The 17,480-nt window shown below is 39.3% G+C and overlaps 1 protein-coding gene across 6 annotated transcripts in view; it reads left to right on the forward strand.

Annotated features, from left to right (window-relative positions):
- STXBP5 (syntaxin binding protein 5) overlaps window positions 1–17,480 on the forward strand; it is a 251,237-nt gene that overhangs the window by 39,744 nt on the left and 194,013 nt on the right. For 3 of the 6 annotated variants that reach the window (XM_061624073.1, XM_061624075.1, XM_061624077.1), the window contains exons 3-6: window positions 6,337–6,418; window positions 7,088–7,188; window positions 13,883–14,017; window positions 14,351–14,383. In XM_061624073.1, coding sequence (XP_061480057.1) covers window positions 6,337–6,418; window positions 7,088–7,188; window positions 13,883–14,017; window positions 14,351–14,383 — 351 coding nt within the window. The remainder of the gene's footprint in view (window positions 1–6,336; window positions 6,419–7,087; window positions 7,189–13,882; window positions 14,018–14,350; window positions 14,384–17,480) is intronic. The other 3 variants (XM_061624074.1, XM_061624076.1, XM_061624078.1) reach the window with 1 other exon arrangement.

Raw genomic sequence — 17,480 nt, forward strand, 5'->3', positions numbered from 1 at the left:
CCATATGCCCATGTTACCAAATTCTTCCAAGCTACACAGGAAGTGGATTGGACTGAGAAAGACCAACACAAATTGTTTGCATTTTTGCAAACTTGTAGGGCAGTACAATATCTGAGAGATAAGGTCAGGTCTCCTACATTCACTCTAGCTGCCCAATTGCCCTGCTTTTTAAAGTGAAAGAAATATCTGTTGGGTATAGGTGCGTTCTTAAATTGTAAGGTTTTTTGACTATTAGTGAATTAGGATTACATTTTGACCAGTTTTTGCTATTGAGTGCTCCCCGTCTCCTACACACATACACTCTCGCCAGTTGTGTATGGTATACTTCAGTTATTACTTGAGACATTAATGTGTTAGGGACAAAATCTAATTAATTTGTGCTCGTGTTTTAGAACCCATATTTTAATTAGTTACTCAGATATATTGACATTGACATACAGAACAGTATTTGTTTAGGATGCACACTGTAACATGGTGAGGGGGTTTGAGAGTGTTGAAGAAGCTGAGAGCAATGCTGTCAGGAGTCTAGACCAAGAGGCTAGACTCCTAACAGGGTCACCCAACGCGGAATGTTCAAAGCTGAGACACCAGACTTAGAGGAAGGCAATGGTTAACCACTTCTGAATACCTCTTACCACAAAAAACCTATGAACAGATTATCCAAAATGCAACACAAGATAGTGCTGCAAGATGTGATCTCCAGGTCAGAAGGCACTCAATGAGCTACTGGGGAAGAACAACGGACAAGTACGAGTAGTGCTGTGACTGACGCAACTGGGTCAAAGCCAAAAGGAAGCCCAGAGGCTGATGTACACAGATGCAAAAGGAGAGTCTGGAGTTGTACGACGCACACAATAGGAACATGGAATGTGAGAAGCATGAACCAAGGAAAGTTAGAAATTGTCAAGCAAGAAATGGAACGTATCAACATTACAATACTTGGCGTGAGTGAATTAAAATGAATGGGAATGGGACATTTTCCATCAGGCAATTACAAAATATTTTATGCAGGAAATAAGAAATTAAGAAGAAAAGCGTTGTTTTAATAGTAAGAAGTGATGCAGCAAAAACAAGAGCTATAGCACAAGGTCTGAGCGAGTGATATCAATGAGATTTAATGGGAAAGTTATTAACATGACCATCATCCAAGTCTATGCTCCAACGGCAAATGCAGAAGAAGAGGAATTGGAGAGATTTTCTGCAGAAGTACAGGAAGAAATTGATCACACAAGAAAACAAGATGTGCTGATAGTCATGGGGGACTGGAATGCAAAAGTAGGGAACAGAAAAGTAGGAATTGTGGAGAAATGGGGCTTAGGAGACAAAAATGAAGCAGAAGACTTATCGAATTCTGTGAAGCCAATAATTTGTTTCTCGCAAGCACGTTTTTTGAGCAACCAAAAAGATGACTGTACACGTGGACATCACCAAATGGTCACGATAGGAATCAAATTGATTATATAATTGATAGCAAAAGATGGAGAAGTTCCATACTTTCAGTGAATACAAGACCATGAGCAGACTGCGGTACAGATCATGAACTGGTAATATCGAAAATAAGAGTAAAGCTAAAGAAGAAGAAGAAGAAGAAGAAAGCAATCTTAATACCAAAATACAATTTAAATACCATCCCAGAAAAATATAAACTAAGGAACAGATTTGAGGCTTTAAACAGTTGATAGAGAACCAGAAGAACTATGGACTGAAGTCAGAGACATGATCAGGGAAGAATGCAAAAAGACAATACCTCTAGTTAAAAAGAGGGAAAGACCTCTGGATGACTTGAGAAACTCTAAAAATGGAGACAATAGTAAAGAAATCAGAAGAAGAAGGCTAGGCCTGGGGAGGGCAGCTATGAGAGAACTAAAAATGGTCCTCAAATGCAAAGATGTATCACTGAACACTAAAGTCAGGATCATTCAGACCATGGTGTTCCCGATCTCTATGGAAGTGAAAGTTGGACAGTGAAAAAAGCGGATAAGAGAAAAATCAACTCATTTGAAATGTGTTGGAGGAGAGCTTTGCACATATCATGGACTGCAAAAAAAAAATTGGGTGTTAGAACAAATTAAATGAGAACTATCATTAGAAGCTAAAATGATGAAACTGATGTTATCATACTTTGGACACATAATGAGAAGACATGATTTAGTAGAAAAGACAATAATGGAAAAAACAAGGGAGTAGAAAAAGAGGAAGACCAAAGAAGAGATGGATTGATACCATAAAGGAAGCCACAGACCTGACCTTACAAGATCTGAACAGGGTGATTCACAACAGATGCTGTTGGAGGTCACTGATTCATAGGGTTGCAATAAGTTGTAATCGACTTGAAGGCACATAACAACAGCAAAACTTGATGAAGAACATTGTGGCTATGTATCAGAGGGAAACAATAATTGTTATATAGTGGTGGTGACAGCTATGAAAGTATTGATGGATTTGTTTACTGAAATTTGTATCTTTCCTGTAGAAAGTAGTCACAGTTTCTTACAATAGAAAAGTGCAAAAGAGAAACCAGACAAAACATTTTTGCACATGTGTGCATGGCAGTAGCCCAATACATTTTCACTTTTCTTTTGTCTTTTTTGGTCTGAAAAGCCACTTTGGGAGCAGTTACTTTGAGACTGCAGAGAGAGAGCCTTGCAACAGTTATCCATGCTTTGGTAACCCTCAGTTTGGATTACTGAAATACATTATATTTGGAGCTGCCTTTGAATATAGTCTGGAAACTTCAGCTGGCCCAAAACAGAGCAACAAGATTATTAATGGGGATTGGTAGATATCAGTATATCACTCCAGTCATCTGTACTTGTTTCTAGTCTCTTTTTAGGCCCCTTTTGAATGTTTTTAATACCTGTTTTAATTGTCTTTAATTGATAACTTTAATGTTTTATTCTTTTTATAAACTGCTTAGAGGTTTTATTACAAGTAAGTGGTATATAAATTTTGTTAAATAAAATCAGTAAAATAAATTCAGAGTACAAGTATTAATATTTAAAGTTGTAAATAACTTGGAGCCAGGATACCTGAAAGATTGCTTTCTCCAATATATGCGTATCAGGACCTTAAGGTCTTCATTAGAGATCCTTCTTTAGGTTCCCATGGCCTAATGAGGGAGATGGTTACTTGGGAGAGGGCCTTTGAGTGGTAGCACCCGGGTATGGAATACTTCCTCCAGAGAAGTTTGCTTGGCACCTACATTAGCATCCTTCTGATGACAGATGATTACCTTGTTTTCTCAGGCCTTTTAAACAATGTTTTTAGTTCGTAGACCTATCATTCCCTGTCCTCCCTCAGTGGGGTTTTAGTGCTGTTTTTATTAATCTTAGGCAGCTTTATGTGACTTTATACTGATTTTGTGCTGCTGCAGTATTTTTATTGATTTAGTGGGTGGTATAGAAATACCAATAATAATTTTAAAAAACAATGGGCAGGGGGATTAAATATCCCTTGCCTGCCACTGAAAAAAGGGCAATTGGGATGTTTGCATGTAACAGATACTTTACTCTAAATATACCCTTTGGAACCAAACTGGGAAGAAAAAGGGCTTGTAGTTGGAGCTGATTTGTGACTGTAGTTCTTCATACATACCATTTCTCACTTTTTAGATTGTAATTTGAAAACATTTTATTCAAGCAGGCTTTTATATTTAGCTCTGCTGTGGTTTATAGATTTTGTGACTGCTATCTTTAGTTATTATTAAAAACCACAAGTTTAAAACGCTGTGTTTTAAATGTATTTGTGAACAACCAGAGTACTCATTGAGTAGAAGAGGACAGAAATAACAATTAATGCTAGTGAGCTATCCATTCGTTACTTGGCTCCTGGTTGAAATAGGGTGAAAGTCCACACACTTTGTCTCCCCATATGTGGTGAAGGATTTGGGGAGAAGGTATGATTTGGCCACAATAAAACAGGGTAAATTCTAGGTTTCTTGTAGACCTTTGCATTTTTCAAACACATCATTATATAGCATGTAGGAAGAATACACACTCTTTACTTGCTTATTTATTGTTGAAAATATTTATATCCCAGCTCTGCAAAGACTTGAGGTTGCTTACAGAAAACTAAAACAAATTGGCTACAATACAAATAATACAGAAGAAGTAAAACAGCAACAAGTATTTTTTTTTTGCTTAACTGCCAAATTCCTTTAATTTAAGAAATGAAAAATGTTCTTCCAGTATGGAGTGGAGTCTTAATCTATCAATTTATCTTACTCAGGCAGTGACCATTAGAAATGTTATAAAGTTCATTACATTTCATTTTCTTATGGTTAAGTAAGAGGCTCGCGGAGTTGGGAGTTGGAGGTACTGCTTGGCAGTGGTTCCGCTCCTACTTGGCGGGTCGTCTCCAGAAGGTAGTGCTTGGGGAACATTGCTCGACACCGCGGGCTCTCCAATATGGGGTCCCGCAGGGGTCAGTTTTGTCCCCCCTGCTTTTTAATATCTACATGAAGCCGTTGGGAGAGGTCATCAGGAGTTTTGGAGTGCGTTGTCATCAGTATGCTGATGACACGCAGCTCTACTTCTCCTTTTCATCTTCTTCAGGTGAGGCTGTCGATTTGCTGAACCGTTGCCTGGCCTCGACAATGGACTGGATGAGAGTTAACAAACTGAAGCTCAATCCAGACAAGACTGAGATGCTGTTGGTGGACGGGTTCTCTGATCGGATGGTGGATATATACCCTGTCCTGGACGGGGTTACACTCCCCCTAAAGGACCGGGTTTGTAGTCTGGGAGTCTTTTTAGACTCTTCCCTCTCACTTGAGGCTCAAGTAGCCTCAGTGGTTAGGAATGCGTTTTACCAACTTCGGTTGGTAGCCCAGCTACGTCCCTATTTGAGTAAAGAGGACCTAACATCAGTGGTACATGCTCTGGTAACCTCACGTTTGGATTACTGTAATGCGCTTTACGTGGGGCTACCTTTGAAGACAGTTCGGAAGCTACAACTAGTGCAAAATGCAGCGGCCAGATTGCTGACAAGGACCAAGCGGTCCGAGCATATAACACCTGTTCTGGCCAGCTTGCACTGGTTGCCAATATGTTTCCGGGCTAGATTCAAAGTGTTGGTATTAACCTATAAAGCCTTATACGGTGCGGGACCACGATACCTTGCGGAACGCCTCTTCCGATATGAACCGGCCCGTGCACTACGTTCTGCTACGAAGGCCCTCCTCCGGGTTCCAACTCACAGGGAGGCCCGGAGGGTGATGACAAGATCTAGGGCCTTCTCAGTGGTGGCCCCCGAACTATGGAACAGTCTCCCTGAGGAAGTACGCCTGGCGCCGACTCTGCTCTCCTTCCGGCGCCAGGTCAAAACCTTCCTATTCTCTGAAGCATTTTAAGTTACATTGATCTAATTTTAATAATGTTTATTGTATTGTTGATTGTATTTTAATATTATTTTGTTATTCATTGTATTTTTATACTATTTTATGTTCACCGCCCAGAGAGCTATCGCTAGTCGGGCGGTATATAAATTTAATAAATAATAATAAAATAAATAATAAGTACTCATGCAACAGTGGTCCTATGTGAGCAAATCTTCATCTCAGCTAAGCTGAGGCTTTAATTTGAACCAGGCTCAATATCAAACTTCCAAGTATGAACTAGTATTCCATTCCTAAACAAACGATAGGGAAATTTGTCTTGAGCTTGCTGATTTCCAGTGTGAGTTCTATGAAAGGTTGCATTAGGATATAACTGACAATGTAAGGAGTTACCAGAGCCTGGTAAGAAATTCTCTGCAGAAACTCTGCCAGCCTGGGAGAAGACCTGCCCTGTGCCTTTTACCCGAGAGTAATTTTGGAAGCCTACACCTGTATTAAAGGGAAGGGGTCCACACCTCTGCTTACAGAGAGACTGTGGTGATGCTGAGGCTTTGCCTCAGCAGTCCCTCTAAAACAAGCCTCTGTTCAGAATAATGAATTTTTGTAGGAAATATAGTAGATGGGTTTCCTTAGAGGCGGGGAGGATGATTAATGATTACTACTTCTTTGTTTTGTAAAGATTGTTTTATTATGCTTATAATATTGAAAAGTTGTTTTTGCTTGCTGTTACATTTGTTATGTTACTGTTTTAGTTTTGTTATTAGGAAATTGTTTTTGCGATTGTTTTTGAGATGTATTTCTGTTCACCTTGCTGGAAGCTGCCTTGAGTATACTTTTTTGTGTTAAGGCGGCATACAAATAAAATGATGAATGAAAAAATGATGACAAATGAATGTAGAAGCTGTTGTTTGGCATAATAGTGAATAGAAAGTTTGGTGTAACTCCTTTGTTTCATATGCATATTTACATGCAGCCATATTCCTTAATTAAACTAATGTCAGTTTTGGTCGACCAGGCGTTGAATGCTATTGCCAGCATGACAGTGGTGCTGCGGTAATCCAGCTTCAGTTTCTGATCAATGAGGTTGGTAAGCTTGTTGTACATACTGCTTTGTTTGGTTTTGCCCAGTGTCTTGCATACAACTTGTGGTAAAATAGTTCAGAAATATTAAATGTTAAAAATAATGTTGTTATCACTCTTTCAGTAGATAAAAAATTGCATGTGTTTAAAGTAGAAGTCAATTTGTTTAGCGCAAGAGGCTACAACTAAGCTAACTGTAGGATGATGAGTTGTCAGTTCACCTATTTTTGAATATTTACACTTTGTTAGCTACACTAATCATTGCATTCAAATGTAATTGTAAACCATGTTTTGCTGTTATTAGTGCAAGTCTTGGGTTTGCATTCTTATCCCATTCTTTTGAGCACAAGTTGGAAGAATTTGAAAGCTTCTATTCCCATTTTGTGGCAAATTACCTTTTGCTGGCTTGTCCAAAACTGGCTCTGGGTAGTCATAGGAACTAATTGATGTAATAGAAAACAACAACAACAACTAATAGACCTCTTGCCTGTCTTTAATGATGAATACATTGTCATTTTGTGATGCAAAACTGAGCAATGATATGCAAAATATTTTAAATGGTTTTGAATATAACTTGAATGGCTCTGGTGAGTTCTAATCTTTCTAAAAATCTAGAAACTGTAATACCCTCAAAAACTTTGCTCTTGACAAAGCTCCCTAATTTCTTTTAAGGGAGCCCTTGTGAGTGCCTTGGCAGATGATACCTTACACTTATGGAACTTGCGTCAGAAGAGGCCTGCTATACTGCACTCCCTAAAATTTAACAGAGAAAGGTAAGAATTATTTGCTGCTTTAATATTTTACATTGTTCATTATAATGGGTACTTTTTCACACAGTAGGGTGAGGTATAAAACAGCCCTTCTATATGGCATTTTCTTAATGTAGAAGGGTATATTTTTGGACCCAGTCCACAGTGTAGGTTCTGTAGATTCTGCACAGGTTTGTGAGTTGGCTCTACCATGAGGCAAACTAATGCAACCATTTCAGATTAGGAACTTGGAGAGGTGCCTTTTCAAGGCAGCAGCTGGTTGCAGTCCTGTATGCCCCAGTCACTCTCTAGCTTGCTTTGTGCACAACTCACTTGCAAATCACCTGTCCCCTAATGTCTTGGAGGAGAGGAGATGGGGGCACAGCAGCAGGAAATAAGAAGAGAAGGAAAACCAATGGTGATAATGGCAGTGCTTTTGGTTGCTTACTCCTACATGGCAAGCAGATGCCAACCCAGCAGGGAAATGGGAGAGGGAGGAATAGAATGGGCATTGGGTTTTTAAATTTTCTCTCTCCAGTCTATATGTCTGGATTCTCTTGCTTTCCTGCCCGATGCAGCCTCCTCCTGGAATTCAGCTTCAGTAACAGCAGCTGAGAAGCATTTGTAGCCCACATGAAAATGTATCTCAAAGTACCTACCAGTCAATCAGCTTCTGTTATTTAGATCTATGTCTGACCCACATAGATACTCATACACAGGAGTGTCACATTTTTGCTTTTGATTAATTTTTTTTTAAAAAATGGGCCATCTCATATCTCATTCTATATGTCCACTATCAGACATTTGGAAAGAGGATGCCCTTCAAATATTTGTCTCCCCAGTAAGAAACAGGCAGGGTGTGTCTGTTCATGTGCTTGCAGAGCAGCCTTTTGTAGGAATTAAGGGCAATGTTGATACGCTGCCTCAAGTAGCAAAATGTCCTAGACCAGCCCTGCAAGCACAGAAAAATACATAGTGTGCTTTTGTAAAGGATAGAAACTTCCTAGAACAGACTTACACAACAGACACTTTCTGCTAAGTCAAATGCAGCCAACAAGCTGTATTAAGCCCAGTAGGGGCTTAAAGTCACCTGGTTTTTCCTGTCTGGTTAGAACTGTAAAAGTCTGGAGAAAAGGGGCTCAGTCAAATTACTGATGGTACATAACTATTTAGATGTATTTGGCTTAGTGGCTCACAAGATGTACAAGCAAGTTGTAATAAGCCTTTAATCCTTGTAGCTGTGAGATAATTAAAACTTTTGATTATTAATTCTTGGGCTTCTGTTCCCACTGCCAAATTTTTCTAAACTTGTGCACTATCTATGCAGCCTAGGTTATAAGTGGGAAATGTTTCAGTTTTTTATGTTTCTTACAAATATTTCCCAACGTAAAACCAATGTCACCTTACAATAATTGATTTTGAGTTTCAGTGTTTCAAAATAAAATATCATACAGAACAAAATTACAATGTACTATTTGTAATTGAGTAATATGAGAGCATTGGTCAGGGGTCTGATTATTTTTGCAATGCACTGTAAATAATGGCTTGGATTTTTAACTATACCTTCCACATTTTTATTTATTTTATTTATTTATTTATTAAATTTTTATACCCCCCCATAGCCGAAGCTCTCTGGGCGGTTCACAACATCAAAATATCAACATACAATTTAAAATCATACGTTAAGCAATTTAAAAAAACATGACTCATTGAATTTCCAAAAAAAGCCCTATACTAAACTAAAATATTAAAATACTAAAAATACTAAAATGCTACAATACAGAATGCTAAAATGTTAGAATGCCTGGGAGAAGAGGTAGGTCTTAACCTGGCGCCGAAAAGACAACAATGTTGGCGCCAGGCGTACCTCATCAGGGAGATTATTCCACAATTCGGGGGCCACCACTGAGAAGGCCCTTTTTCTTTTTACCATCCTCCGGGATTCCCTCTGAGTAGGCACCCGGAGAAGGGCCTTCGATGTTGAGCGCAGTGTACGGGTATGTTCATATCAGGAGAGGCGTTCCATCAAGTATCGTGGTCCCAAGCCATGTAAGGCTTTATAGGTTAAAACCAGCACCTTGAATCGAGCCCGGAAACATATAGGCAGCCAATGCAAGTGGGCCAGAACAGGTGTTATATGTTCATAAAAGGCTTTAGATTGAACGGAGGATTCTGCTTGCAGAAGTAAGAAGGGAACTTTTGCTGATTGCCCCTACCCCTCCAGCCCACCCACCCCCAAAGTTGTGGATGGCTCCTTAACCCTCTGGAGTAGATTTTTCAGGGGCACAACAGAGTGCTGAGGAAGGGCTGTCCGCCTTTTCCATGATTCTGCCAGGCGGAACAAACTTGGGGTCCGATCCATTGAGTGTTTTATGGGCTCTGTAGGTTAAATCAGATTGTGGCAAATTAATAAAAGCAAGTATACTCTCGCACTATATGTAAGTACAATGTAAGACTTCATTTCTAACAACATAGGAAGTGAGGGGAAAGAGTTTACTAGAATTCTTAGAGTTAAATTTTCAGACTGAAAATACTACCAAGATAGGTAGAGGCCTTAACATTTTTTCTTTGAGAAACCTTTTTCTCTCTCACTAAGGAAATATAAAAGATGTTCATGTGGTTGGTGATATCCTGGGAGCTTCTGTTGCCTCTTAGCTTCTGTCTTTGCCAAAAAGAACATGGAACTGGTTGCCAGGTTTGAGCTGTGTGGCAACTTCAGGTTGCCAGGTTTGAGCCGTGTGGCAACTTCATTCTTTTCATTCAAACAGAAGTTGGTTTTTCCCTCCCTCCCCACCAAAATATCTTTTAACTTTGTTTCTTCTGAGTACTTCATTGTCCTGAAGAATTAACATTGTGTAAGGAAGAAAGCTGAAGAAAAAGATGTGAATGTGACCTAGTTTACAGTATCTTTCATTAACTCTCTACATAATTCTAATAAAGATACATCATAAATGCGTGACTATACATTTTTAATAAATCAATTACAACTCATTTCACTACATATCAGGCACTTCTATAAGTTGCCACCCTGGGCTCCTACTGGGAGAAAGGGTGGGATATAAATCTAATAAATTAAATAAATAAACAATTTATTAACATAATGGTTTAATATTAAATTTAAAACATTAAGTGCAAGTTCTTGACTATATTAAGGTGCATTCAATAAAATAATACTTCATGTTCCAAATTAGCTTTTTCCTCTTAATGTAACGCTTGGTGTCTGGTTAATTTTCTGGTGTGTCTCCATTTAATCATCACATTAAACCATAGTTTTCGCTAATGGTTCTGACTACCAACCATGGTTTGAGTTTCCAGATGTATAGGCAAAGCATGATTCAGAGCTGCTTTTCTTTTCCTTGAGCTTGTTGGCACCATTTGTTTCTAAGGAGCCGGGTCTCCAGAGGCAGGGCAATAGTCTCTAATATTTAATTTATAGACAAGAAACTCAAAGCATGGTGGTGTTGCAGCTCTGGGTGGATGCAGATTATCCATTTAGTCCACTTTTTTGTCTGAGATGGAAACAGTCTTGGTTTCAATGATGGATAATCTATGAGGGGGAACTGGTCAGGGAAAGTAGGTCCCTGTTGGTTCTTCTGGACCTCTCAGCACCTTTCCATACCTTTAGCAATGGTATCCTGGACTGTGGCTCGAGGGCATGGTGTTTCTGGTGGCTCCAGTCCTTCCTAGATTGTCAGTTCCACAAGTTGGTGCCTGGGGGCATTTGTAGAACATTAGGATTGTGCATATCTTTAAGAGATATAACAAAGTAAATGCCTGACTTTTGGTTATAAAACTAAAACAGATTTGTTTGTGGATCCATTTTACCAGGTTGCTACCTAGACGTTGGTGAAATGGCTGCTTGTGTAGCAGCTTTGTGGAAGAAGTAATGTCTTGCCCAGTACAGTTATGGTCACAACGGCACATTTTCCAGCTATTCCACTTGTGTGAATCACCAACAGGAAGCAGCAGTAGTATCTGTGGATGCCCTGAAGCAGACATTGCTACTTCCATGCGGTTGCATCCACAGAATTACTTGGGATTCTTGTAGAGCATGTCTCTGACATCCAAGCTATATAATTGCCTGTAGAAAAAGGAAAGAGAGAACTCTGTTTTCTCAGATTTTCCTAATGATCTGTTAAGGAATCTGCTTGAGAAAGAGACTGTGTGAGGAGATCCAAAATACCAGATTTTGGAGCAATTTTAGCCAGGTTTCAGTTATTTTTCAGTCTGTCCCCAGGCTGGTCTAGTCAGGAACCATGGAATATTCTTGCAGTCCTAAATTTGCTTTTCAGATTACTTTCAATAAAACTCTTTTGTTTATACTTCCCTGACTATCTCTGCAGCTTTTTGTGTATTGACCCTTCTATATCTAGTTGATTTCAGCAAGCCTAAAGTTGCTTCTTTATGCTCATACACAGCAATGTGTTAATGAGTATGGCAGTTGTTTGGACAAGACCTGCTATATGTGTGGATCTCTTTTATAATCTTATTCCTTACTTTTTTTATTTACAGTATTTGTAGGCCACCTGTCCAGTGGAAAATTGCCCAAGGTGGCATACAACATTAAATAACCGATTATAGTTAAACAGCAAATAAAAACAAAAACAGCATAGCTGAAATAAATAGCTTGACACAGAAACATATTGGTACAACAGCTTTGGCAAATTTAAAACATTGGTTTAATATAGTGAATTAGAAGTAGAGAATGAATCAACTTGCTTGGCTTCTTGATTGGAGCCTCATCATTTAAGATTACACAGTGAACTTCCTTTTGGGAACAATGCTATTTATTTAATTGTTATGCATTACACTAAGTTTTACAGATCATGATAAAGGTTTTACTTAAGTAGCTTTGGCAGTTTTATCAGAGGAGACATATGGCCTACAACTAGCAAAGGAAATCCTTTGCAAGCATCTGCAAATTGCCTCTCAAGTGACTGTACTTAACTATTAATACATTTACATAAGCAATTGGATTATGGCTGTATAGTGGTAGCTGTGCTTCAGCTCTGCTATTTTGTTAGTCAGGGCCATCGCCACAAATATCAAGATAAAATCAAGTTTTCTTCTGAAGGTAAACATGATAAGCCATACTTGAGCATTTTAAGCATTACTATTAAGCATTTTAGGATATGTATCTTAAGGTCCCTGGGAGGGCATGCCAGAGTTCATAGGATATTGTGATCTTCCCTTTCTACGGGAGAAGGTCTGCCCACATAGGCCTCTTTGAAGCCTGTCTCATCAATGCTGTGTTGGTAGGGAAGAAAAAGAGGTGTGTAAGGGTGGATTAAGAGAGGCAATATTCTCCCTTGGATCCAAAGCCCTCCAATTCCCCTGGCACACCCCTAACTAAGAGTTGGTAAATATACCAGCCCTGGAGCTGGCATACTTTCCCTACAGCTGCCTGTCCAAAGCCAAATCTGGATTTGATGGTGATTCTGCCACAGATTCTTACTTCTCATTCCCCATTAGATTGCTCTCCTCATAGCCAAAATAGATTTGTCATTTCTGTACCTCCAGGTACCATGTCTGTGGTGTCCTTTATTGCAAATTTAATTTATCTTCCCTAGAGATTGCAGTTCGATTAAAATTGCAGCTTTTAAGGAAGTGGTAACCAAAGATCATAAGTAATCTGCTGTCACTACTTAACAGTAAATTAGAAAGTTGTGAGAAATATGGATCCATGTGCTATATGGCTAATAGATCCTCTGACCTGAATCTGGTGTGTTTATGGATGAAACTGGTGTTGCACAGCAAATCTATGAAACACATACTAAATAATTTCAAATTTCTCTTCCTAGAACAAATCTGTTTTACAAATATTCTCCATTATTATTCTCCATTATCCAAGTAAAATAAAGACTCACTTTTCTCACTAAGTGGTTGCTCATAGCTCCACCTTTTTTTGTGAGACCATAATGTTTTTAAACGCTTCTGTAGAATTGTTCATCTTGGGCTTTCTAAATTCTTTCATATGTTGTTTTCATGTTTATATCATGGAACAGTTCCTCATCTCTTTCTCTCTCCCCCCCCCTCATTTTAAAGGCATAGAGACCTGGTATAATTATGTATTGCTGCTGATTAGCAGCATGGGTGTGCATGTGATAAATGAAAAACACCTTCATAAAATTGCTTTGGAGAGGGGGTTAGGTACTTTTTTTATTATTAAAAATTATATCCCACCCTTACTTCAAAAGGAGCTGAGGGTGGCAAGCACACAAGCGATAATACAGTTAAAAGCATTTAAAACCAATTCCAGCACAGAAACAGATTCAGAAATTCTCTACTTAAAAGGCTTGCTCAAAGAGGAAGGTCTTCAGTAGGTGTCCAAAAGACACTTGCTTTATATTTAACGGGAGGGAATTCCAAAGGATAGGTCCCATGACACTAAAGGCCTAATTTCTGTATTATGGTATTATGCAAGAAATGCCACCTTATATGATGGTGTCTACAGGAGGTTCTCTTTTGAAGAGCACAGTGATAGACTGAGTATATAGTGGGTGAGACAATCTTTCGGTGCATGGTTTCCCTTTGAAAAGCACAGGCCTAGGTTAGGTAGAATTGAATCACCCGAGTGTGAATTAAAGAAACGTTTGTCATATATATATGTGTGTGTGTGTGTGTGTGTGTGTGTGTGTCTGCCTTGATTTTTATTATTGATCTTAAGAGTTTAGAGAAGTTATATTTCTAATTCAATTTTTAATGTGTTCTCTTTCAGGATAACGTTCTGCCATCTACCTTTCCAAAGTAAATGGTTGTATGTGGGCACTGAAAGAGGAAATATACACATTGTCAATGTGGAGTCCTTCAGTCTCTCAGGCTATGTCATCATGTGGAATAAAGCCATTGAACTGTGAGTATGGTCTAGGTGAAAACATAATTTTTTTGGACATTGTTCTTTTTTTGTGTGTTCTCAATTGACATAGCATACTCAATGTAGATATGTTAATTTTTGTAGTTTTGTGATTATCTTTTCGCAACTAATCTTGCCTTGTATCTTTCGATGTTGCTTTCAGCATCAGCTTTCTTTTTGATGATCCATTTACATCTAATTGTTTTTCTTCCTTGTGGTAACTGGGTTAGTCTCCAAGTGTTGTTCTTGTGAAGAGCCTCCAGCTCTTCCTTACTTGCTTTCTTCCATTTCCCCCCTTCTAACTTTGGGTTGGTTTTCAATCTCATCCCATAGCTTTGGCTCTGGAACTTCATCAGCCCTTGCAAGGTAGGACAATGGATGTACACCTCTGTTGGTGTGGTTAGAGCATCTTTGTGCAGGATTCTCTGCTGCCTCTTCGGGCTGTGCAGGTTCTTTTTCTTTTGTATCCTCTTCTTGCTTAGATTCCTCACTGTCCTCCAGCACTGGTATGTTGTCGTAATCTGCATTACTGTTTGGTGTTTCTACTTTACCTTCTACAGTACACTGTCATGGTCTTGGGATGGTGCCCTTTCTAGTTGAAGTGCACTTTCACCTTCATCAAAGTAGACAGCTCTTCGGATTTCAATTCTTCTTGTTTTGGGATTTAGGATTCTGTATCCCTTTTGTTTTGTAGAATATCCAACAAAGATTCCTCCCTTTGTAGTGTTGTCCAATTTGGTTCTCTTCTGATGTGGTATGTGACTGTACACCTTTGATCCAAACACCTTTTGATGAGCCAAACTGGGTATGCATCCATGCCATAGTTCAAATGGAGTCTTGTTGCCATTTGCTTTTGTTGGCAAAAGCCAACTGCAGGTAGGTGGCAGTACATACCGCTTCTCCCCAATGTTTCTGTAGGAGATTGGCATCCTCTAGCATTGATCTCACCATTTCAATAAGGGTTCTAAATTTTCTCTGCGAGACACCATTTTATTCAGGGTTATGGAGTACAGTGGTCTGGTGCTGAATCCCATGTACATGAGAAACTCCTGGCTCTGTTGTCTGAACGTAACATCTGTGGCTTTCTCTGAAATTTGATGGTCACCGTGGTAACATATTCTTTAAGTTTCTGAAGCATCTGCCCCTTCTTCAGGATATAAATTACAGTGAATCTTGAATAGTCATCAATAAAAGTAACAATAAACCGATTTCCACCATGTGAACGTACTGGCATTTCACAAATGTCACTGTGAACCAACTCTAGGGGGCATTTTTTCTTTCTTTCACTTCCTCTTTTACTTGTACTTGCCGTGAGTCAGCATCTTTGACACAGCCTGCACATGGGGTTAGACTTTCAAACATTGTTTTTGAATTTAGCATATGTTTGCTCGCTTCTGAGTCTATATAAATTTTATTATCATTATTACATTCTTCAACATGAGTAACTTGCATACTGTTGAAATCTTTCTGGTCTTTGTTTTCAGATCCTTTATTTTGTCCTTCAGACTTCCCTCTCTTGTCACATTGGTTTTTCCAGTGAGTTTTTGAACCACATAAGAAACAGCCCTTGCCTTTAACACTTTTTGCTTCTTCCTTTTGTTCACTAGATTTGCATGTGACTGGCCTTCCTCTGCTAGCAGCTACCTTGCTGAGGAATGAGGCATTTCCATTTTTGCTTACAGCGTTTTTCTCCTCTTGCTGAAAAAATTGTTCCCTAACATCTGATACAATTTCATTCAGGATTTTCACTGTTGCTGCAATATCAGACAAAATGTACTCGTTGATTCTGGGAGGGAATCTAGAATCAGAGCAATTTTTTCGGGTCATCCTGCTTTGTACCACATTCAGCCACTCCCTGGGTCAATTCTATAAACTTAATGAGATGCTCCTCAAATGAGTCATTCTCCTTCATTTACAAGTTAATGAGACTCCTGAGCATGCTTATCAAATGCGCTTGCCCTTTAGGCTGGTAGTTTTCCTCTAGTGCATTCCACATCTTTCTGGCATTTTTACAGTTAATGATCAAAGGGATTTGTTTATTACTTACACATTTTACTATAAGGTCCTGAGCGTTTTCATCTTTCTCCATCCAAATTCTCTTTGTTTCCTATGAGGCTTCCAATCCAGGTTCTGGGTCTTTGATCACCTCTTACCAGTTTCTGTTGCCTCAAGTGGCATATTATTTGAAATGACCAGGGCTTCCAGTTTCCAGGTGAAAGTCTGTCAGTGTTTAGCTTTTCTTCCATGGTAGCCATCCTTAAGAAAAAGGCTTAACTTTTTACTGACCAAACTCAAAAAGTCTTTGCTAGCTTCCTTGATTCGCAACACAAAATCTCCTTTAATTACACAGACCTGGGCTCTGTTAACCTGTTGCAGAGTAGCAAAAAGCACCTGAGTGAGCTTTGTGTGTTTGAATCCTTGCTAAATATTACACCTTCCCTGGAATTAACCCTGAGACTTTAAGCTTCAAAATAAGAAAGAACTACTTTATTCTGGGTGTACATACTTGATAGGAAAGAGTTCTACATCTAGCTAACTAGCTAAGCTGACATGCAAACACTATGCCTAGTGTTTGCACTCATGCTGTGAGGAGAGAGACAGACAAAGAAAATATGCCTTCCCTCTCTCTCAAGAGACTGAAGAAGCCAGATGTGGTCAGCATCCTAAGAATAACAGTTTACACAGGAAGGAAGAGTCAGAAGGAGATCGAAGGATAGGTATAGCCTAGGAATCAGGAGGTCTCCTCTCTATCTACCCTTTTTAACCCCATGTAGACCAAACCCACCAGTTCAAGTTGAACCACATATTCCAACAGTAACTGCGAAACCTTGGTCACTGATCTGTTATGTGTACTGTAGGTTATATCCAGTGTTAGATATACTCAAAGGAGACCATTAAAATAAACTGAAGTTAAGCAACTGAAATCCATTGGTTTCAGTGGGTCTGCTGAGTGTGACTTAGTTGAATATCATCATGTATGTTAGGTCCAAACCCAACACGCAAGCCGCCCTGTCTCCCCAACTCTCTTATTACACCCGGGAAGAGTGCGGAGCTGGGTGCAAATGAACCCACTGTCAGAGATCAAGTAACACAAGACAAAAACCTTTGCAAAGGGGAACCAATACTTACACGCCGAAGCCTGCTAGCATGGGAACCTCGTTTATTTGCGTGCAGGAGAATATATAGGCTCACCCCGAAGTTTACAATATCGGGTGTGCGTCATAATAACAAAAGAAGCAATTGCCAATAATTACAGTTCTAGGAGCATATGAAAGGAGGTAAAGGGGTACGAGAAAAGGAGCACAATTGGAAACATCAAGACTATCTTCCAGACTCCATGTCTGCACATTTCACATGTCCTTGAGATAAGCACTATGTAACAGTAGACAAAGACAACTATTGAGGGGAGGCCCAGCTGCAACCGGGCGCCCCCTAAACTGGAGACAGGCATGATATTGCCTTG

This window comes from Rhineura floridana, chromosome 4 (assembly GCF_030035675.1).
Source record: "Rhineura floridana isolate rRhiFlo1 chromosome 4, rRhiFlo1.hap2, whole genome shotgun sequence".
NCBI classification, from domain to species: Eukaryota; Metazoa; Chordata; class Lepidosauria; order Squamata; family Rhineuridae; genus Rhineura; species Rhineura floridana.